This window comes from Aquarana catesbeiana, linkage group LG02 (genome assembly GCF_042186555.1).
Source record: "Aquarana catesbeiana isolate 2022-GZ linkage group LG02, ASM4218655v1, whole genome shotgun sequence".
Taxonomy (NCBI): domain Eukaryota; kingdom Metazoa; phylum Chordata; class Amphibia; order Anura; family Ranidae; genus Aquarana; species Aquarana catesbeiana.
Window position 1 is genome coordinate 414,217,018 of NC_133325.1, and position 22,935 is coordinate 414,239,952.

At 41.4% G+C, this 22,935-nt stretch overlaps 1 protein-coding gene across 3 annotated transcripts in view; it reads right to left on the reverse strand.

Moving 5' to 3' along the window:
- Positions 1 to 22,935, reverse strand: part of CSMD2 (CUB and Sushi multiple domains 2) — a 1,533,565-nt gene that overhangs the window by 152,482 nt on the left and 1,358,148 nt on the right. For all 3 annotated transcript variants that reach the window (XM_073615428.1, XM_073615429.1, XM_073615430.1), the window contains 6 exons: positions 21,967 to 22,063; positions 21,065 to 21,169; positions 19,739 to 19,857; positions 18,353 to 18,422; positions 6,891 to 7,007; positions 2,321 to 2,530 (listed from right to left, as the gene is read on the reverse strand). In XM_073615428.1, the coding sequence (XP_073471529.1) occupies positions 2,321 to 2,530; positions 6,891 to 7,007; positions 18,353 to 18,422; positions 19,739 to 19,857; positions 21,065 to 21,169; positions 21,967 to 22,063 (718 nt within the window). The remainder of the gene's footprint in view (positions 1 to 2,320; positions 2,531 to 6,890; positions 7,008 to 18,352; positions 18,423 to 19,738; positions 19,858 to 21,064; positions 21,170 to 21,966; positions 22,064 to 22,935) is intronic.

A 22,935-nucleotide genomic window follows, 5' to 3' on the forward strand; every position in this document is an offset into this window, starting at 1 on the left:
AAAAAATACCGAAAATTTTGAAAAAAAAGTTTTTCTTTGTTTCTGTTAAAATTTTTTGTAAATAAGTACATTTTCTTCTTCAATAATGGGCACTGATATGGCTGCACTGACGGGCTCTGATAAGGCAGCACTGATGGGCACCGATGAGGTGGCACCAATGAAGTGGTACTGATGAGGTGGCACTGACAGGCATTGATGATGGGCACTGATAGGCGGCACTGATGGGCACTGATAGCTGGCACTGATGGGCACTGATAGGTGGCACTCATAGATGGCACTGATGGGCACTCATGGGAACTCATAGACGGCACTGATGGGCACTTCTAGGCAGTACTGATGGGTACTTATGGGTGGCACTGATGGGTACTTATGGGTGGCACTAATAGGTGGCATGGATGGGCACTGATGGGTACGGATGGGCACTGATAGGTGGCACTGATGGACACTGATGGGTGGCACTGATGACACTGATGGGTGGCATTGCTGGGCATTACTGATGTCATTTATTACATAATGGTGCCAGTCAGTGCCCATTTGTGGGCACTGATTGGCACAGATTGGGCCTTCATTTGCACATGTGGATGGCCATGGGTGACACTGATGGGTGGCATTGCTGGGCATTACTGATGTCATTTGTTACATAATGTTGCCAGTCAGTGCCCATTTGTGGGCACTGATTGGCACAGATTGGGCATTCATTTGCACATGTGGATGGCCATGGCGTACATACCTGGTCATCCACATGTTGCCCCCTTCCCTGGTGGTCCTGGCGGCTTCCCTGGTGGTTTAGTGTGGGCATCAGCGGGGCGGCTGCGCTGATAAACAATCAGGAGAGCTGCCGATTGGCTCTCCTCTACTCGCGTCTGTCAGACGCGAGTGAGGAAAAGCCAATCAACGGCGTTTCCTGTTTACATCGAGAACAGCCATGATTAGACACGGTTGATCACGTGGTAAAGAGCCTCCGACTGACACACCGCTACACAGATCGCCATGATGCGTACCCCCATGGGAGCGCGGCGACTGTTATCCTGCAGGGCGTCATATGATGCCCAGTCAGGATAACCGAACCACCGCCCGGCTGTCATTTTGCTATAGGCCGGGCGGGAAGTGGTTAACATAAATTGTAGAGCTTCCTGGGAGTCTCCCTGAATCTTAGGGAGTTCTAAAATGCAAATATTGTCTATGGCGCATGCGCACTTTAGAAAGGGCAGATTATGCAGTTTCTAAAGGGGGTCATGCCATGACTGGCAGCTCCCGCGGTAGTGACGTTGTGCAACTCCGGCCAGTCACAGAGCCAGAGTTCGTGGCACCGGAAGGACGAGGGGTGATGATGCTAGTGGGGACAGCGGGGTGACATCGCAGGCTTTGTTTTCAGGTAAGTGACACATAATGGGCTACTATGCAGTGCATTGTAGCCCATTATGCTTTACCTTTGCAGGGAAATAAAGAGGATGTAAAACCCATTAGGGTTTACTTCCTCTTTAACTCTCCATAGGATTTAATTTACAGTGTACTATGCATGCTCAGGCCCTTCTCAGAAGATTTTGATAAGTAGCTCTGTGGCTTTGTGATTAATATCTTGCGGGATTGGGGACAGGTGATTAAGAATTTCAGGAAATGGCTACTGGGGGCTGACCATGTTACAATATTAAATGAACACAGCTTCAACATTTTTGTTCTAAGCTAAAGTGTTGCTAAACCCAAGTGCCTGCATCCACTATATCTAATCTCCCACAGTACACAGAACATGGAAATACAATAATTTTAGTAAATATAAACTGCTAGATACCTTTTCTCATCAGCAGTATATAGCAGTCTTGTGACTTCTATCAGTGCCTGGTTAAAGCTTGTAGGATGTTTTCATACTGCACTGGCTGTCCTATCAGGATGCAGGGCCCCTGGACTGATGATTGGCCCTGTGCTGATCACATGCACTCTCCCAAGAACAAAAAAAAGCACTACACTCCAAATTGTGCATGTGCATGACTCCAGTAACACTGTCTTATGCGGACATGTTATGGGGACAATGCAAGAAGGGGAGGATCTGTGCATACAGGATCGAACAGACTTTTTACACAATGCGTAGGATTAACCTCTTAGGTCCCACAGTGAGTATAACAAGCATGCTTTAATGCATATACAGACGGATTTTACTGTTGGGGGTTTAGTAACACTTTAATAACTTTTTAACCTAGCACTGATTGGGCACTTGTTTTTCTTTAATAAATACCACAATCAATTCATATTTTACACCATAAAACACTGGTCTGAATATAACTGTGCTTATGTAAAGAACAAATTATGATTTGCTACTTCTTACCTTGATATTCAAGCTTAAATCCAGGTTTGTTCTGGGAATGGTCACTATGAAAATAAATAGAGGTTTCATGGGACGTAGAAAGAAGGTTGCCAGGTGTTTCTGATCCACTAAACCGACCAATCACATTGCTGGTTTCATGAGGGCCATTCCGAATCTCCACAAAGTCATGATTGGCTTCACTCGAAAAGCTCAGAAACTGAATATGAGCTCCTGTGATAGAAAAATGTAATATTTGAGTCAAAAAAGAAGCACCAAATTAATTGTAAAATGAAGGTACATAATGTCCTTTTCTTTGTTTTGATACATTGATATTCAGTTTAAAGGCAAACTCCAGACAAACAGCTAAATGCACTGATAAAATACTTATGTACTTTGTGTTTTATCGGTTTATTTACTCATAGGGTTTACACAACCCTGCTGCATAGATAGCCAAGTGACGTGAGTTTTCGCTACTGTATTTAGGTAGGAAAAAAAAATCCTGTCTCTGTCTCATTCTGTGATTGGGCAGTGAAGTATAAGCAGTAGGCTGATGAGTTCATCCATCTGTTATCAAGGTCAGCATTATACTTCTTATTCCACTAGGCCAGCTTCCTTGTGCTGTAATTCCCTCCACTCCCTGACACACAACACACACAGTCTACAGAACCAAAACTAATTGATAAAGAAAATTATAAGAAGATTATTGGAAAAGTTAACATCAAATTAACACAATCCCAACCAGTAACTTGTCTGTAGACAACATGAATAATGAACTGACACTTCTAGACTAAGCTGAGACACAAGCAGTACCATGCTAGCACAACCAAAAACCTCTGCATAGATATAGTTAGCAGGGATGATTAAATTCCCCCGGTTTCGATTTGTGTGGGGTTCATTGAATCCTGAGCACAGTTCGCAAAAATAAATTAAGCATGGAACCCCAATGAAGTGTATGAGGGGTACAGTTTCAAGGCTAATAGACAAAGTATTGTCAATAAGGGCACAAGGAGCTGGGTACAGCCATGTGGGACATGTACTATTGGAAAAAATACCATACAACAAGAGACTACTGCAACAGTTTGTTGGGGTGCCATTCAATAAGAATAGTGTAGTGGATGCATTGTCCCTTACTGTAACAGTGCATTGGGGGTGCCATTAAAACACTACATTCAAAAAATAATTTTGTTTTGGACAGAGTGGAGTGGGATTAGAATGCTTGTCAGTCTTTGTTGGTGTCTGTGCCCCCTGATATGGAGATTCGCCCTCTCTGCTTGTCCTGTTTCCCATTATCAATGAAGGTGAAAGTAAAAGAAAATCACACATTTTGGGGTGTTCCCAGAAAAGTAATAGAGGGGGAATCTTCCAATGAGAACACTAATTCTGGTGACCTGGGGGTCCTCAAGGAATTTCCTTAGTTTGAAGGAATTTACACTCACTTCCTTTTTGGCTGTGGAACAAGAAGTGATTGGGACACAGATTTTGGTAAAAAAAAAATCTGACAGGGGTTATAACCTGCCCTTTCTCTATCAAAATGAAAAAACTAAACAAAACAAAAAAACAACCTATAGTTCTACTTTAACAGTCCCGCATGTAGCTAGAAAAATCTGTTGCTGTTCTTTAACGATCTGCTGTGTATAGCATTAAATATTGACAAAATGTTGCTGATGAATCTTAGACAAATGCCAATAAATGCAGGCCAGCAAATGTGCCTTGTTTCGTTGGAGCATAACTTTTAAGGCTGGTTTGGTTGACATCCATCTCTGCACACACATAACTATTGTTCAATATTCATACAAAAAGTATCCAAATGACTGAAATCATGCGTAGTAACTTTCTTTAAGCATACAGGTATGTTTTTTTTTCTGCCAATGTTGCTGTCCAATATATGGGTCACAGAAAAATGTTTTGTATGTAGGGAAATCTATGCCAAGTTATAGTTCTGTTTATAATTGTATACCTTCTTCAACCACTTCAGCCCCAGAAGTATTTTCCCCCTTAATGACCAGAGCATTTTTTGCAATACGGCACTGTGTCGCTTTAACTGACAATTACGCAGCAGTGCGATGTTGTACCCAAACAAAATTGAAGTCCTTTTTTGCCACAAATAGGGCTTTCTTTTGGTGGTATTTTATCACCTCTGCGGTTTTTATTTTTTGCTCTATAAACAAAAAAAGACCGACAATTTTGAAAAAAAAAACAATATTTTTTACTTTTTGCTATAATAAATATCACCCCCAAAAATATAAAAAAAACCCAAATTTTTTCCTTAGTTTAGGCCGATATGTATTCTTCTGCATATTTTTGGTGAAAAAAAATGCAATAAGCGTATATTGATTGGTTTGCACAAAAGTTATAGCGTCCACAAAATAGGGGATAGATTTATGGCATTTTTATTATTATTTTTTTTTATTAGTAATGGCGTCGATCTGGGTTTTTTAATGGTGACTGCAACATTGCAGTGGACAGATCAAACACTTTTGACACTATTTTGGGACCATTAACATTTATACAGCAATCAGAGCTAAAAATAGCCACCGATTACTGTATAAATGTCACTGGCAGGGAGGGGGTTAAACACTAGGGGGCAATCAAGGGGTTGAGTATGTTCAATCATGGTGTTCTAACTGTAGGGGGGATGGGCTCACTAGAACATGACAGAGATCACTGCTCCCGATCACTGGGAGCAGTAGATCCCTGTTATGTCACTAGGCAGAACAGGGAAATGCCTTGTTTACATCTGCCCGTTCTGCCTCTCCGTGTCATGATCGTGGGACATCAAGTCCAGCGGGACCCGCGGGTACGCCCTTGCAGCGAGCAGCGGGTGCGTGCTCGCACCGCTGGCGTCGTGCAAGCCCCCGCTAGCCTGCGATGACAGAGGGACTTACGGGTATGCCTATTTGCGCAGCGGTGCCATTCTGCCAACGTATATCGTCGTGCAGCAGTAGGCAGGCGGTTGAGATCATTAAAAAATCAAGTATCGAACCAAACAGAAGGGGAAGGGTTAAGGAAAGCCACATCTTTAATTAGCTGGTAAAACTTTTTTTTTTCTTGAAGGCATGCACACAATTAATTCCCCACATTGACCATATTAATATTTAATTAGCTCATTGCCCTGCTTACTTTGCCTTGCTCTATCTTTCTCTTTGTTAGAATGAAATGGAATAAATGCTTTTTAATAACCAGGTGAACTTCTGTGTGTGATGGTAATTTTCAATCAACAAAAGATATTATTTTATAAAACAAGGTGCCAAGCTAACTAAAACCCAAATCCTCTTAACAGTTTAGATGGAAAAACTGGACAGCAGGTAAGTGAAATGATTAGTACATCTGCCTTTAGCTTTTATTTAAAGCGGACCTGTACGTCATCTCTTAAAATCTTTAGAAATCTTAAATGTGGCTATGTAACAGGGATTTATTGGCTTGGTTTATTGTGACAAATCAATAATTAAAAAAAAAGAAAAACCTTAGCATATTATTCATGATTAGAAGAAGCAAAGTACCTCTGCACACATGACAGAGCTTATGGACTTCACCAAAGTGTTATTAAGGTGTGTGGCCTTGAAACAGGAAGAGCTGTTTGGTGATTGGCTGCTCCTCTTCTAATGATAGCTACTTTGCAGTCATGTAGCCCTGCAGCATAGATGAAGAGATGAGCCTAGGTAAGAGAGAAGCTGCAGAGTGCCCAGTGAAAGGCCTCATGCACACCATGCTATTGTGAATGCCCTTCTCCTGACAGGAGAAAAGCAGTGTTAGAAATGCACTTAAAGCCACGTTTTTCAAACTTGTTTAGGAACATCAAGCGTTTGAAATGAACACTAGCATTTAGACGCATTTAGACACATGGGGTGTTTTTGCTTCCCAAAAGCTTCTCTCTTGAAAGTGATTTTGATACGTTCAGATTTCTGCCCCTAGACGCCCCTGCCTCTAAATGCCTATGTGTGCATGGACACATAAGCTAACATAGAGGGGCATTTGGGTACAGGAAAAAAACATCAAATGCCTGTAAAACAGGTATTTGACAGCTGCAGTGTGCATGAGGCCTAAGTTCTACACTATTCACCATTGGCTCGTCTTGCACCATTTGAAAAATAAGGTTGCCCGAGTCTACAGCTACCTAAATCTCTAATGCTTTGTATGGAAAAGAGACTATAGGCTTGGGATAAATAAAATTATATAATGGTACTCTTACAAGAAAATAGAGAAATAAAAAATTTTAATTTACAATCACAAACCATTTAGTTAAATAAGTGAGATAAAAATCAAAATGTTTATGTTTAAACAGTATGATTAAGGTATCCAATTTGTTTGGTACAATGAAGCAAGATGATAACGAGGTGACCATTTTGGCCTGCATTTTAGATTTTTTTCTTAACTGTTCACCAAATCTGCTGCAAGTATGGGAAAATATAAGTAGTGTGTAAACGGCAACTTAAAAACATTTGTAATCTTCCATACAGCATAAACATCCCCATGATAAGCACTATCTATCTCCATCAGATAAAATGTGATAACCTCTGCTGTCACAGTTGATTAGGCAGGTGTTGCCATACTGAAGTTGCTGTATATGAAATGTGACCGTGCTGTCACTCACCAAATCCCACTGGTAAAGAGATCTTCCAGGTGCAGTCCAAATTACTGGGATAGTTTCCTGGGAATCCAGGACTCAGAATGACACCTTCCATGTCTTCTGTAACTCCTCCACACTGAGCTGGGGGAGGGAGTGGAGAGAAGAAGAAATTGTGCTGTGTTAAATCGCTACAAGTAAGACAGTGTGGAATATCTGTAACAAAGATGGATGGTAGACAACAAGGGAGATTAAACTGGAGAATATAAAACACATGCAGCCTAGACCAAATTCAAATTAAATTCAAGGGCAAAAAAAAGCATTAAAGGAGTACAGAGTACAGTTGCCAACTAATGCACATAACTTCAGTGAAACCTTGTAGCCAGATTGCCAGTCCAGAAAAATTTCACAATGCATTCCTCAGTACTAAAAAGGCAACTTATTTTTATAACTGTTATCAAGGATTGTCTTAACCTACCTAAAACAATTTAATCCAGTTTGATTTGGAATGGTGCAGAGTACAATGCTGTCAGGAGCATATAAACACTCCAGTCATTTGACAGCTGCTCCTCATTTCAGCATCCTGGTTTTGGCTAAAGCATTCACCTTCTCTGTCTGTCCACCTGCAAGGTGATTGAGGTGGCTAAACTCTGGGTGGAGAACAAACCTGATTTAGGCCAGCCAAGCCTGCAGTCTCATGCTTGTAATATTGTATATGTTACATGGGTTCCAAGCTGCCTGTTTGTCTGCCCTGCTCAGCTAGATTGGATTCCCTTTTTGATGACCTCGGATCGTATATCAGACTATTCTCTGAACTCTGTCTGCCTTTGGACTATGAATTGACCGTAAGTATTCTGAACCTTGCCTGCCTTGTACCTGTACTGTAATAAGACCACTCTGCCTGTCTACCAACCACATGTACCTGTTTGCTTTGCTCAGCTCACACATGGCCTGGCGTGGTAGCCAGGCACTATAGCATTGTGTATAAGTCCTGGGGGCAACCGAGTACCGGTAGGTAGGGATGGGCCAAACGAACCCCTGTTCGGTTAGCACCAGAACTTTTGAACACCACAAAAGTTCGGACCCAAATAACAAACTCCACTAAAGTCAACGGGACCCGAACGTCAAAAATCTAAAGTGCCCATTTTGAAGGCTTATACGCAAGTAATTGGGCATACAATGGTTATAGGGGTCCGGGTCCTGACCTGGGGGACATGTATCAATAAAAATAAAAGTTTGTGAAAAACATCATTTTTAAATGAGCAATGATTTTTTGATTTTTAAAGTGAAAGCATAAAAATGAAAAATTACTTACAATATAGTGCCTGGGGGGTCAACTTAGTCTACCTGCAAAGTGGCAGATCTGTACCATGTCTAGAATCTGCTGCAGCAATAATTGCATTTATAAAACAAAAAAAAAAAAAAATTTCCCTGCAATCTGCCTTTATTTTGCTCACCAACAGCTGGGGAGCCAGTGTATATGATGAGGCCACGATGTAGTGCACTGTGAACAAGATTCAAGATTTTTTGGAAACATTCTGGTGCCACTTTGGATAGACGTAATGGGTGCATAAAAACTGGTCTTTGGGTGTTGTGGCGCCTTCCCACCGTAACCCTATAGAGGTAATCTTGATTAAAGCAAGAATTGGCCTTGCTGTAAAAAATTGCAATGATATGCACCTGTCAAACAGGTGCAGAAAAATTGGTCTTTGGGTGTCTTAGCGCCTTCACACTGTAACTCTATAGAGGTACTCTTGATGAAAGCAAGAATTGACCATGCTGTACAAAATTGCAATGATATGCACCTGTCAAACAGGTGCAGAAATATTGGTCTTTGGGTGTTGGTGGCGTCTTCCCACCGTAACCTTATAGAGGTACTCTTGATGAAAGCAAGAATTGGCCATGCTGTAAAAAAATGCAATGATATGCACCTGTCAAACAGGTGCAGAAAAATTACTCTTTGGGTGTCGGGGGTGCCTTCCTACTGTAACCCTATAGAGGGGCTCTTGATGAAGGCAAAAAACATTACAATGATATGCACCTGTCAAACAGGTGCTGAAAAATTGGTCTTTGAATGTTAATTGTGCCCATGAAACCTATACCAAAAACATTCTTCCAGATGAAATTATTGAACACCCTCAAAGCTAGGTAGCCTCAAAGTCCTGCATAGATTCCACATCCCAAAAAGACTTAATCAGTGACATCGTTATCAGGGGCTTCATAGCTGGTAATCCAGGACTGATTTATTTTTTAAAAAGTCAAACGGTCCATGGAGTCTGTGGACAGATGCGTTCTATGATCAGTAATTAAACCTCCTGAAGCACTGAATGCCCGTTCTGAAAGCACGCTGGATGCAGGGCAGTCCAACAACTCAATAGCATACTGGGCAAGTTCTGGCCAGCGGTCTATTCTCATGACCCAGTAAGTCAGTGGATCGTCAGCTGGAAAGCTCTCCATCTCTGTTTTGGCCCCGATGTGATGCAGAAGCTGCTGATGGCATGTGGAAGCTGACAGCCCTGGGCGGCGAGGACTAAAAAAATTCTGAAATGCCTCACTTTCCAAGGCTCCTCTCTTTAAAAACTAAAACCTAAAACTAAAACTTTAAAACCTCTAGAAAAAACTACATTTTTCACCACACTGTAACCTACTGGAGTCAGGAAAAACGTTTAATAAAATCCTCTTTAACGTGTCCCCAAGAGATTTTATCTTCTGCATTCTCTCTGCAACAGGGCGATCTACTGCAGAGCTGAAAAAGGCCCAGACAGCTGAGCTTTGGGGAGCGGGCCGGGAGATAACAGCTGCAGAATGTGATGGAATAGGGCGGCTGCTCTCTATTCTTTCTTGATGTCGGCCTCCTTGGGGTTGTGCCACCTCACCTTCAGTTTCATCATCATCTCCATCTCCTCCATCATCATCATTACCACTGGAGACAACTTGGCAATATGCTGCGGCTGGGGGAACATGAATGCCAATTTGTCTACCAGTATTCTCCCCTCTCTCTAAGATCATGTTCTTCTCATCCTCAACTTCAGAACCAACATCTGAATCCAATAATGACTGGGCATCATCAAGGAGCAAGTGGCTGACGCTGTGGTCAAATAACCCAACTGACTCCTCCATGGCTGATGTTGGGGCTATGGCAGAAATAGATGTGGACAAGGAGGCAGGTTTATCCACTCTGGCAACTGCAGGGGACTGCACACTTGTATCTGCTTGCGTGACAGAGGATGAGGAGGGTGAGGAAGGTTTAGTAAGCCAGTCCACCACCTCCTCTTCATGCTGTGGCTGGATAGCATGGGCAAACTCACTAAACAGAGAAAATGATGCCCTGCCTGAGGACTGACCGCCACGTCCACCTTTGCCTGTGGACGCATTTATTGCTGACCCCCTTACAGTGCCAAGGGAACATCTGCCTCTCCTTGTTGTCCTCCCAGACATTATTGGGAGGGAGGGGGCGATGCTTATAAGCAAATGTAAAGAAGAAGTGGAAATCTGTACGTAGATGCCCTTTAATCAATGTAAAGTGGTGTTTGGTGCACTTTAATTTGAGTACTCACGCTACACACACACACTCCACGGATACACTACCGTGTTTCCCCAAAAATAAGCCCGGGTCTTATATTAATTTTGGCAACAAAAGACCCAGTAGGGCTTATTTTCTGGGTAGGTCTTAACATATTCTCTCTCTCCCTGCCTGCCAGGAAAACCCCAGTTTGAACAAACTTACAGTAAAATGCCCAAATCCTTTCTTTTACAGTAGCACACAAAACAGAATGTGTGTGCCCCTGCAATCTAACAGGGCCAAACACCTCAGTTCTCTTCCACCTCTCCCAGCCACCAGCAAGGGACCCCAGCCCCCCTCCCTCTGCAATGCTCAAAGCAGGGAAGAGAGCACACCAGCCAGCATGTGAAGAAAAAAAATCTGTAAATACAGTGTGGAGACAGGAGTATCCATGCTGCATACCACACACAGTATGACATGTTGATTGCAGAGGCTCTGCACCGTACCTTCAGTGACCCGCCAAAGCTCTGTGAAGGGAGGGGGGGCGAGATCCCGGCAGACAGGCGGGAGAAGAGGAGACCAGCGGGGAGACCAGCGGGGAGATCAGCTGAGCACCGCTCTGTATCAAAGGCACCTGACACTGCTAGAGACACACACAGCACACTGCACACCGACGTAACAGGATTATATTGCGTTTTCCTCGAAAAGCACACAATCACCTCGAACTAGGGCTTATTTTCGGGGTAGGGCTTATATTGCAGCCCTCCTGGAAAATAGCACTAGGTCTTATTTTCCGGGTAGGTCTTTTTTTCGGGGAAACACGGTATAATATACTGCAATATAATGCGCCAAACGTACAGTAACGCACAAAACTATATGGCGTTAAACTGGCAGCAATGCACACAAAACTATATGGCATTGAACTGGCAATAACGCATACAGAACTATATGGCGTTAAACTGACAGTAACGCACACAGAACTATATGGCGTTAAACTGGCAGTAACGCACAAAACTTTATGGCGTTAAACTTGCAGTAACGCACACAGAAGTAAATGGCATTAAACTGGCAGTAACACACACAGAAGTAATTGCCGTTAAACTTGCAGTAATGCACACAGAAGTAAATGGCGTTAAACTGGCAGTAACGCACACAGAACTATATGGTGTTAAACTAGCAGTACCCCACAAAAAACAATATGGCGCTAAACTGGCAGTAATGCACACAGAACTATATGGCGTTAAACTGGCAGTAACGCACACAGAAGTAAATGGCATTATACTGGCAGTAATGCACACAGAAGTAAATGCCGCTAAACTGGCAGTAAAGCACACAGAAGTAAATGGAGTTAAACTGGCAATAACGCAATCAAATAGACGGTGTTCAACTGTCACTACACTGATGCTATCTGAACTGTCCCTACTCTAGCTAAACACTAATGTCAAGATTACTGACACTGTCTCACTACACTACACTGAAACTATCTGAGCTGTCCCTACTCTACACTAATGTATGTATGAATGAATGACACGGTCTCACTACACTACAGTGAAACTATCTGAGCTGTCCCTACTCTAGCTGCACACTATGCAAAGCTGAATGATGATCCTCCTCACTACACACACACTATCCCTAGACACTAAACTAATATTCTACATTGACAATTGAAGCAAAATAGCAAAATAGCACAGTATAGCACACTAACTAATAGCACTGAGCCCTGTTCTATCTCTCTCCATGCCAAAATAACACTGAAAATGGCTGCCATTGAAAGAATACTTTTATATTGTGGGGCGGGAATGAGCCATGATTGGATAAAGTATAGTTAAATGATTATTTCCTCATTGTATCTCCACAGAGTGGTACTGTGGATACGATGCTAAGTTATAATTATTTTGCCACGTCCCCGATATTTAGAGTATAAGAAAAAAGTTTTGGATGACGGACTTTTTAGGCATAACACATTCTTTATAAAAATTTGATATTTATTGCAAATCAAGACAATTAAATAGATTTTTCATATATTTTTCATTCACATAAAATAGCCTATGAGCATGAAAGGCACACCGGAGGGCCGGACTGATCACTTTTGAATGATAGAGCTTGATGAGGTAGCGTGTCATAAGGTGCTCAACTATGCTCTACATGTTACGCGTAAGAAAACGCTTCTTCAGGAGCTATGGCGAATTATTAAACATAGGTAAAAAAGAGAAACAGAAGGGATGAGGCAGAGAGTAATATCCTCAATAGTGGTAGAGATTCACAACAATTCAGAGGCGGGTATTACTTCAGGAACCCTATAGGTTTAATCTACAGGATAATTCTATTCCACTGTCAACTATTAGAAAGTGGTCTTTAAGATAAAAGATGGTAAAACGGACTGCTATTAGAATGCTGGCTTGTTATCTGTGCGGCGTGGTTGCCAGGAGGAGACTCTGCCAAGAACCTAGTGTCTATGGGACCAGTGATTATGGGACAATAGCATGGATACAATGGGAGGATTCCTTACATTGAACAAGCCAGCATTTTAATAGCAGTCCTTTTTACCATCTTTTATCTTAAAGACCACTTTCTAAAAAATATATATATTTTTTTTTACTTTTTGCTATAATAAATATCCCCCAATTTAAAAAAAAAAAAACGAATTTTTTCATCAGTTTAGGCCAATATGTATTCTTTTACATATTTTTGATAAAAAAAAAATCGCAATAAGCGTATGTTGATTGGTTTACGTAAAAGTTATAGAGTCTACAAACTATGGGAAAGATTATTGGCATTTTTATTCTTTTTTTTTTACCAGTAATGGCGGTGATCTGCAATTTTTAGCGGTACTGCAACATTGCGATGGACAGATCGGACACTTTTGACACATTTTTGGGACCATTGACATTTAAACAGTGATCATAGCTATAAATATGCACTGATTACTGTGTAAATGTCACTGGTAGAGTAGGAGTTAACACTAGGGGGCAATCAAGGGGTTAAATGTGTGTTCTAACTGTATGGGGATGTATGGGGATGGGACAGACTGGGGGAGGAGACATATCGTTATTCCTACTTAGTAGGTACAAATGATATGTCTCCTCTCCCCTGACAGAACAGGGGTTTGTGTGTTTACACAAACAGCGGCAATCGCGCCTGCAGGCCACGCGTATCGGGTCCCCCGCCATGCAGCAGGTATGCGCGCGCACCTCCAGCGGTGGTGCTTAACCACTTCCCTATCCAGCCATAGTAAAATGACGTCCACAGATGGGATCTCCCATCCTGGCTGGACGTCATATGACGGCCTGGGCTTCCCGTCCATCTAGGGAGTGCACTCGCGAGCCCACCGCGATGCTCGGGACCCGGTGCGTGTGCCCGGCGGCCGCGATGTCCGCCGGGCACCCGTGATTGCCCGTTAACCGGGCCGGACCGTGGATCTGTGTGTGTAAACACACAGATCCACGTCCTGTCAGTTGAGAGGAGACCGATCTGTGTTCCCAGTACAGAGGAACACTGATCGGTCTCCTCCCCTTGTGCGTCCCCTCCCCCTACAGTTAGAATCACTCCCCTAGGAAACATTTAACCCCTCGTCTCCCCCTAGTGGTTAACCCCTTCCCTGCCTGTCACATTTATACAGTAATCAATGCAATTTTATAGCATTGATAGCTGTATAAATGTGTCAAAAGTGTCCTATGTGTCCTCCATAATGTCGCAGTCACGAAAAAAAATCGCGATCGCCGCTATTACTAGTAAAAAAAATAAATAAATCATTTTTTTTTTAAATGCCATAAATCTATCCCGTATTTTGTAGACGCTATAACTTTTGCGCAAACCAATCAATATACACTTATTGCGATTTTTTTTACCAAAAATATGTAGAAGAATACGTATCGGCCGAAACTGAGGAAAAATTTTTTTTTTTTTTTTTTTAAATTGGGATATTTATTATAGCAAAAAGTAAAAAATACAGTGTTTTTTCAAAATTGTCACTCTTCTTTTGTTTATAGCGCAAAAAATAAAAACCGCAGAGGTGATCAAATACCACCAAAAGAAAGCTCTATTTGTGGGGAAAAAAGCACGTCAATTTTGTTTGGGTACAACATCGCATGACCGCGCAATTGTCGTTTAAAGTGCGACAGCGCTGAAAACTAAAAATTGGTCTGGGAAGGAAGGGGGTGAAAATGCCCTGTATTGAACCGGTAAAAGGGGATCCCGTACAGGGTTTTGCCTAGTGGTGCCATTGTGTTACAGTAAAGCTACGTGAGCCGGTCGGGAACCGGTTAAGTCAGTAACAATGGTAGTTTGTCCATACATTAAAGTGGTTGTAAATCTTTACATATACCTAGTGAAGTGACTAGCCTCAAGTGATACACAGAGATTAAACAAATTCCCCTACATAAGTTGTACCTGTTTATCTGCAGTCTTAACTTCTCTACATCCGTTTAAAGTGTAGAAATTTTAAAGCTTGTCTGAGCTGTCAGAAAACAGGGTGTGGAAAGCTAAAGTTACACTCTGCAGAGCTCAGTAAGGAGAGCTCTGAGAGCTGACTGGAGGTAAGGGACATACCCCCTTCACGCAGCTCATAGGAACAGAGCTAAGGCTGTCAATCACCTAGCTGTGTGCTGGAGATGCTTCCCTGTTACCTTTTTTCTCTTGGTGTCAGAAAAACTTATCAGAAGTGATTCAGCAGAGGAACGAAGCAGCAGACAGAAATTATAATGTGCTTTTAGTTGAGACAAGGACACACTATAGAGGGATATACTTTGTTCATTTTTCATATCTAAACTTTAGAACCACTTTATGCCAGCAACAATGATACCTCTTCCATACATTAAGTTGGTAACAATGGTAGTTTGTCCATACTTTAATGCAGCAACAAGTTCCATACATTATAATGTGGTGAAGCACAATGAAGCATTAATACTATGAGATTATTCACATTTTATTTTTATTTGTCTTATTGACATCAGAAAATGTGTTTATTCTACATATGTGGGAAGTCATACATGTCACACTATATTACACCCGTACAGCTGTTTCATTTATGTCACAGGTCTAAATAAACACCTGTTTATGGCCATGGCTAATCTGCAGAAGGTAAATGTTGTCTATACACGGCTAGATTTCTCTAGGCACAAGCTGATTAAAAGAAACCAAACAGATTTCGCTATCCACCCATGGTTGCCCAACAAAAAACAACAGGAGAAGCGCCTCTAAGTGTAGACTTTAGGACATTTTTATTAACTCACAAATTAGGCCACTCAGATTGTGTAAAGACAAGAAGGCTCATCAATTAAAGACTCTGGGCAAGTTTGCCAAACTCTCAGCAGAGAAGCGTCATGGGGTCTAGGTGTATGCAGCTGACTGCTGAGGATGAGGAAGCCAGCCGGGATAATCCACCATCTGGAACGAGGGCTGGAGTGCACCGTGGACCGCAGCGCAGGCGTCCCTTCTTCCTCCAGGTGACATCATCATGCCTGTGTGATAGACTCCCCCAGGATAGAGGCTTTTGGAGGTGACTGAATGCTAGCCTCTTGCCTACCGACTATGGGTCCTGGCATTTGAGGGAACTACAAGCATTTATGAAGAAGTTCTGTTATATAATGGAAAAGGCCATTATTAAAAAGGCCATGATGGTCTCTGCCAGCTTGGGACTCATAACAAATGTCATCAGCAAGCCACCTGTTTGGGGCCCCCCGCCATAATGTGTTTATTGAAAGTAGGTCTCCTGCTATTGTCTGAAGGTGTTCTGTGTTTATACTTATGATAATTTGTCAAGCTCGGTGACAGCAAGTCTGACCTGTAGTCAGATCCTGATTAATCAAAGCATTGTCTAGGTGTGAATTCCCATTCACCTACTGTTTCTGTCTGGGTGGGCACTAAGTCATCCAGGTGGCTAATAAACGTAATGTTTATAGTATATGTCTGTTGTTCTAAATATTATCCTGTGTGCAGTTTGTATTGTTAGGGTAAAATGATCAGGAGGGGGATGTCCTCCTGTGGTGTATATATTCTGTGTTAGTTTGTTCAAATAGATGTGTTCCAGCTTTGCAGCCAAATGAGTCCTGCCTTGTTCTTGGTTGCAATATGCGGCTATAATATCTGATATCTATATTCAGACCAGAGGAAGCCGTATCTGACGGAAGCACTCCATTGGAGTGTGGGTCCACGGTGTGCTCCAGCCCTAATTCTGGATGGTGGATGGTCCTGGCCAGCCTCCTCATCTCTGACAGCTGCATAGACCTAGACCCCATGGTGCTTCTATGCTGGGTTTTCGCAAACTTGCCTGGAGTCTTTTATTGATGAGCCTTCTTGTTTTTGCACAATATGAGTGGCCTACTTTGTGAGTTACTAAAATTGTCTTAAAGTCTACACTTAGAGGTGCTTCTCTGGTTTCTTTTTTGTTAGGCAACCATTGTGGATAGTGGAAATTAGTTTTTTTTTCTTAAAAGTCTACACTTTCAAGCACATCTTCTGTTTCTTTTTGTTTCCCTTATCGTTAGAGCTAGCTTCTGCTTCAAGGATTAACTTGCCCTGGTGGATGGACTTATTTGACTGCTTTTTGCCATAAGTATATCACCGTTATTGAGACTTTATAGGACTGTTATCATTAATCCATCTCAATAGACCTTTGATGGTCTAGGTGTGCTATCCATTGTGTCTATCTCTTTTTGTTCGCACTGATGGTTGCCTGCATACCTGAACAGTGACAGCATCTGATAGGATGTAGGCATTCTTCAGTTAATAATTTCTCCCCCTGTTTAGTAGATTTTTAAAATGACTTTTGTCGAGCTGGGTGGTGCTGACAAAGCGACCCACAGCTCAAATCCTGGCTGACTTTTTTTTTTCAGCAAGAATTAGCTGAAATTCAAGCCATCTATGGCACCTTTTAAAGCTAATAACTATCATATGTGGCAGGTTGAGCCTGTGCCACTGTTTAACATGGTAGTCTGGGCCAGGTTTTCTAGGAAGCAAGCATATTAATGATGAAGGTGTGTTCTGCATTTATGTTAGAGCCAGAGTTAGAGTTCAGTGGCCCCACTCTCCCGAGGGGGTCAGTGTGTTAAGGGAGCTGTGACAGGTGTACATTGTACCATACATACCAGGTCAGGACAGACAAAGGTCCCAGCCTGGGAGGATGTAGCAGCTGGGAGCTGCAGGAGAAACAATCAAGCTAACAAAGGTACAGCATTTTGTGCACAAGTACTGGAACTGTGTGTTTGATGGTTTGGATTTGTGAGAGAGAGCCACAGGGCTGAATTCTATGTTTTGTTGCATTGATGGTGAAAATAAATAAAAGTGGGCAGAAAAAGCCCTGAAACGTACTTCTGGCATGGAGTAAACTCACTGTTTGGTGATACCAATGAGCTAAAAGTTCCCCAAAGTGTCACACATGGTTTCAAAATCTGTATTTTTTTCCATTTCCTCTTGTTAATTCAAGGGTAATCAGGCACAGTGCTATACTAAAATGGCCACTTAAAACCAACAGCCCCCTGGCCTTCTGTAACTGCTATTTATATACTTACCAGATGTAAGACAACATAATTAAAAAAATTCTATATCTAGAAATCTACCCAATGCAATGCTGGCAATGCTTGAGAAGGATTGCTTTTTTAATTAAAAAATATGTTGTAGGGTAAAATTGATCTATAATTTACAACAGATATCAAGGGCAAACTAAAAAACTTTAATACAGCACATTATTTCAAAACAGATGAGTAAAACAGTAGTGTACACAAATAAACATATAAAAACACATAAAATATAATATGTTATACTAAGTGTTATACTAAGAAATAAAGATGAAAGTCAAATGTGTGCTATAAAGGGAAGAGTGAGTCCCAAATGAAAGGAAATTACATACGATGTGTTATGAGCTCATGCATAAAAAATTCTATAGCCTGGTGGAAAATGTATAATCTTAGAACAGTTAAAATTTGTTTTAAAAAAGGCACCAATAAAGTACTTTCAAGTCAGTGTTGTTTTGACTATAGTTTCTACATACCGATACATAGAGGTGGCGGATAATTCCAGCGCCTGACTGTTCCCGGCATACATGAAATATGGGAGTGACCCTGAAAAGATAACGCAATAAATAAAACTGTTTGAGCGTCATATTGAATTTTGCTGGTATCAAACATCACTGATTGAGGAGGATCTAAATTCAAGAAGAAAAAATGATACGTTGCAGCTTAGTCCAATCCTTAGATGTGGTTGCCTTATTAGTTTTCTTTTTACAGGCTAAGTGCATTTGTGCAAATACAGAAAAGTACCTGTTGTTTATCTTAGAAATCAATGAGGGAATTAAAAAAAAACACTACTGACAGTTTTCTATGGCCCTTTAAAATGGCCTGCGCCAGACTCAAAAATCCTTTAACCGACAGGTGCTGCTGATTCAGGTAATGCACCAAATTAAAAAATGAACACCAATTTGTAGATAAGGAAACTGGAGGTAATTAGGACCTACTAACTAGGTACCTGTCCCTGTATGGAGTATAACAGAGTGGCAGATTTGCCGCTGCTATCCTCTCCCTGTTACTGGTTGTTAAGGATGCAGTCGGCTGTTATGGCCGACAGCCTTCTAGCAACCATTGAAACTGCAATGGGTGGAGCAAGATAGGGAAGATGACACACTAGTTTGCCATGTTCTCGCCATGTAACTGACAGAATGCAGTGGGTGGATTCTATAGTCAATAGAAGGCTTTCTATTGGCTAAGGATCCACCCACTGTCTGCTGTCAATCACAAGGAATACAGATCTAGTGGGGAACTAGTGTCTGTGTATTCTCATCAGGCTCCCCAGGTATAAAACTCCCTGCTGCTGTGCTGCTCGACAGGTGCAGCGGCAGGGAGGGAGCTCAAGTGCACTGAGGGTGAAGTGTTCATATGAATGGTCTCAGTGTGTTTTCACAGTCAGTGCATGCCCCAGATTCATGTACCTGTCTACAACAGATACATAATTAATGTCACTCATACCAACAATGGTCATGCAGATGCATGTCGGAATTCTAAAGAGTATCTTGAACACTCTTTATGAATTTCCCTGCATGTGTCCCTGTAACTTCCCATGCATTGAACTGAAACCCTACACAACAGCTTTCCCCTGTCATCTCTTTGAAGGGGAGGTGTTTGTAGTCCAAACCAGGAGAAAGCCATAGAGTGACAATACTGCTTCTCCATAGCAACAGTGCAGCATGTGAGCATTGTAATCCTAGGGAAGATTTACAAAAGCAGGAAGTGTGATGGATTTACAGAAGCATTTTAATGTTAAAAAACATACCCAAGCACCTGTTTCTTAGTTAAGTGAACATCTAAAATATAATTCATGGGGATAACTTAAATACATTATAGTACTTGAGAGCTTTCTTACTGGATCCAAAATGCCTTAGTACCTGCAGTGTATATCCTGGTTCACACTGAAAGAAGACTACATCGTTCACAAGATATCTTTCCCCATTCTTTACTCCATTACTGGGAACAGCTGGTTCGGGACAACTGGCAAGGCCCACAGCTAAATAACACCATAAAAAATAAAATTATTAAAAAAACACCTAGTTGACAGAAAGTAAGAAATAGTGTAGAGTTGGAGGAACATGGAGGAATGTGCAGACATTAAGGTGTATAGAAATGTATGTATCATTATAAGTCATTCCATTATATCAGGCCTCTGCTTTCAGGGAAACCTGTACTGGGAAAAGTATGGTGGCTGCCATTTCTAATCTCCTTCTAATGATATTAATGCATTGATGCTCCTTCCTTGCCTACCACAACTTAAAACAAGCTTGAATATTAGGACGTTAGAGCAAAATCAAAACTTCTGATCTATGTACATGTTCTGGGTTTGTGATTTAGAAAGCATCAAAGCCAATTGATCAGCAACTAGCAGAAGAAGCTAATTATAGCAACCTTCAAATTGTCTAGCTACAGGTTCCCTTTATGTTTTAAGTAGCACTAGGGACATGATCTGTATCTGCAATGTTAAACAACAATTCTGACTGGCCACTACTGGCAGGGGCGTTGCTAGGTCTACAAAAGATCTAGGGCTAGAGCCCATAGCAGCATAGTAAAGAAAGTCATATGCTTGGGAGGGCATACACATGTATATACAGTAATATACGTGTGTGTGTGTATATCCCCAGAGAGCCCCCCCCTTACATCAGGGTCCCCAAAGAGCCTCCCCTACATCAGAGTCCCCAGAGAGCCTCCCCCTTGCACCAGGGTCCCCAGAGAGCCCCCACTTACATCAGGGTTCCCAGAGATCCCCCCCTTACATTAGGGTCCCCAGAGAGCCTCCCCCTTAAATCAGGGTCATCAGAGAGCCTCCCCCTTGCATCAGGGTCCCCAGAGAGCCCCCCACTTACATCAGGGTCCCCAGAGAGCCTCCACTCCCCTTGGGGACCCCTGCAGAGACTCGGGGCTATGGGCCCCAGATTCGGGGCTATAGCCCCAAAAGCCACCCCCTGGCGACACCACTGACTACTAGCAACAACTCTAATTTGTGGTCATTTATTTTAATTACCCCCTTGTGTTAATTTAGTATTCAGCAATGTATTTTTTATAGCTGAAAATAATGTAATGAATTTAGATTTATAGAAAAAGAAAAATGCAACCCTAAGAGATGTGAAGGAAAGTGAGTGTTAATCTGAGACACAGTGAAAGAGGTCCAGCTGTGCAAGAAAAATGTACTTCAATTTTGTTTTTGCTGTGTTGTATCTTACTTTTATACTCTAGATGAAAGCCAGCCGCAGATACACTTATATCTGAGAAGAAGTGTAGGTAGAGCTGGTTTGATGTGCTGTTCAGCAATGCAGGTACGGTGGTTCCTGAAATAAAAGAAACTTGCTGCTTACTATATCACAATTCATATTATTAATAATGTAATATCAAAAAATCACAGTAAAAGAATTCCTGAAACATAGGCATACATAGTACAATTAAATAAAAAAAAAGATTATATCTGAATACCTTTCCAGGTGATTTCTGAATTTGATGTAACTATGTGGTAGAAGGCACCAAGCATAATTACTAAAAAATATCCTGGTGATTTTATGAGTACATACAATGACTGCATATAATATAGTAAAGGGCTACACTTGTATATGAGGGATTTTTGAGAAAGGAACTAGAAATAATAAAGGGAAAGTTACACAGTTATAGTACACTGCTTAAAAAAAAATAGCAATTATGCATATTAAAATAAAGAATCTATCATGTTTTGATCCCTTTAGTGTTTTTTTAACTTAACAGCCAAAGGGTTTTATTTTATTTGGATAGAGTGGGGAAAAGTTAGATCCTCTGTCAGGTATTCATTGCCATTTGTGCTCCTATTAGGGAAATTTCCCCTCCCATGCTGTCAGGAGAGAAAGTACTGGAAAATCTCTTCAATGGGCCTCACAGGGATAAGTCAGGGAAAATCTCTCCAATGGGGTCACAGATAAAAAAAAATCCTGACAAAAAAACCTTAACTCTATTATCGCTGTTCAAAACTAAAATGAAGAAAAAAAATGTTTGCAGTTGGACTTTAAACAGGTGATAAAGTAGGATGCATATTTACCTGATGCAACACTAATCCATGACCTAGGATAAAAAGCAACCTATAACAAAATTGTGTGAAAAGTACCTGAAAAACTGCCCAACATGGTGACTGTGTTGTCTCCTCCATCAAAAACTTCCAGTGAGTCCCAGTTTTGCTCAGTAACAAAGCTAATCACCTGGATCTAGAAGTAACACAGTAAAGATTTCAGTATCTCAACATGCAACATGAGCAATAACATTTTCTTATTTTTGTCCAAATGCTAAAATATTCCAGAAATTAAGGATCACTCTATGTTATACCTAGTAGTTTATTCCCATGTGTGAGGTTTACACCCAGACAAGCAGGATACTAATACTTTTACATGTTGCAATGCATTTTAGTGCATCAAGGCATTACATTAAGGCACAATATTAATTTTGCTTTAGCATGTATCTATCACAAAAAAAGGTGTAGATTACAAATCATGCAACCTTGACAGGCACGCGCACTGTCTGTAGTAAACGTGTACCCACTACACTGGTGTCCAGAAGTTCAGTAATTTACACAGGAGTTTCAATAGTATTATTAGTTGGTAGAAACAGTATATAAAGCATAATCTTTTTCTTCCCCAACTTTGCACTCTGCCCTCCATAATACCTGTCCTTTTAGCAGGAAGTAGCTCTATTTCCAGGCAGTTGCAACCACAGTAACAAATGTATAGGTAAACAAACCCCACATCCTTCACCTAGAAGTGCCTGCCATCTGTTGATCATAGAGTTTCTTGAATAAGGCAGGTTTTGCATTTTGTGTAGCCATTTATTCACCAGTACAAGTTAGGTCATTTCTTAAAGCATACCCCCTCAACAGTCTTGGATTACTGGGTTCTATTTATGTTCTGCCACACGTCACTGTAATTAGGCAGTGGGACTCTGTAACTCTATTAGAAACATACTTAAACCCAACTTATGAGTCTTTGTTATGATTTTTTAATAATAGGTTACTTCACAGTACATACAGTACAGCTAGATAGATCAAGGATGGCTTGTTGTAAAGCTCTTTTGTTGTTAATAATAT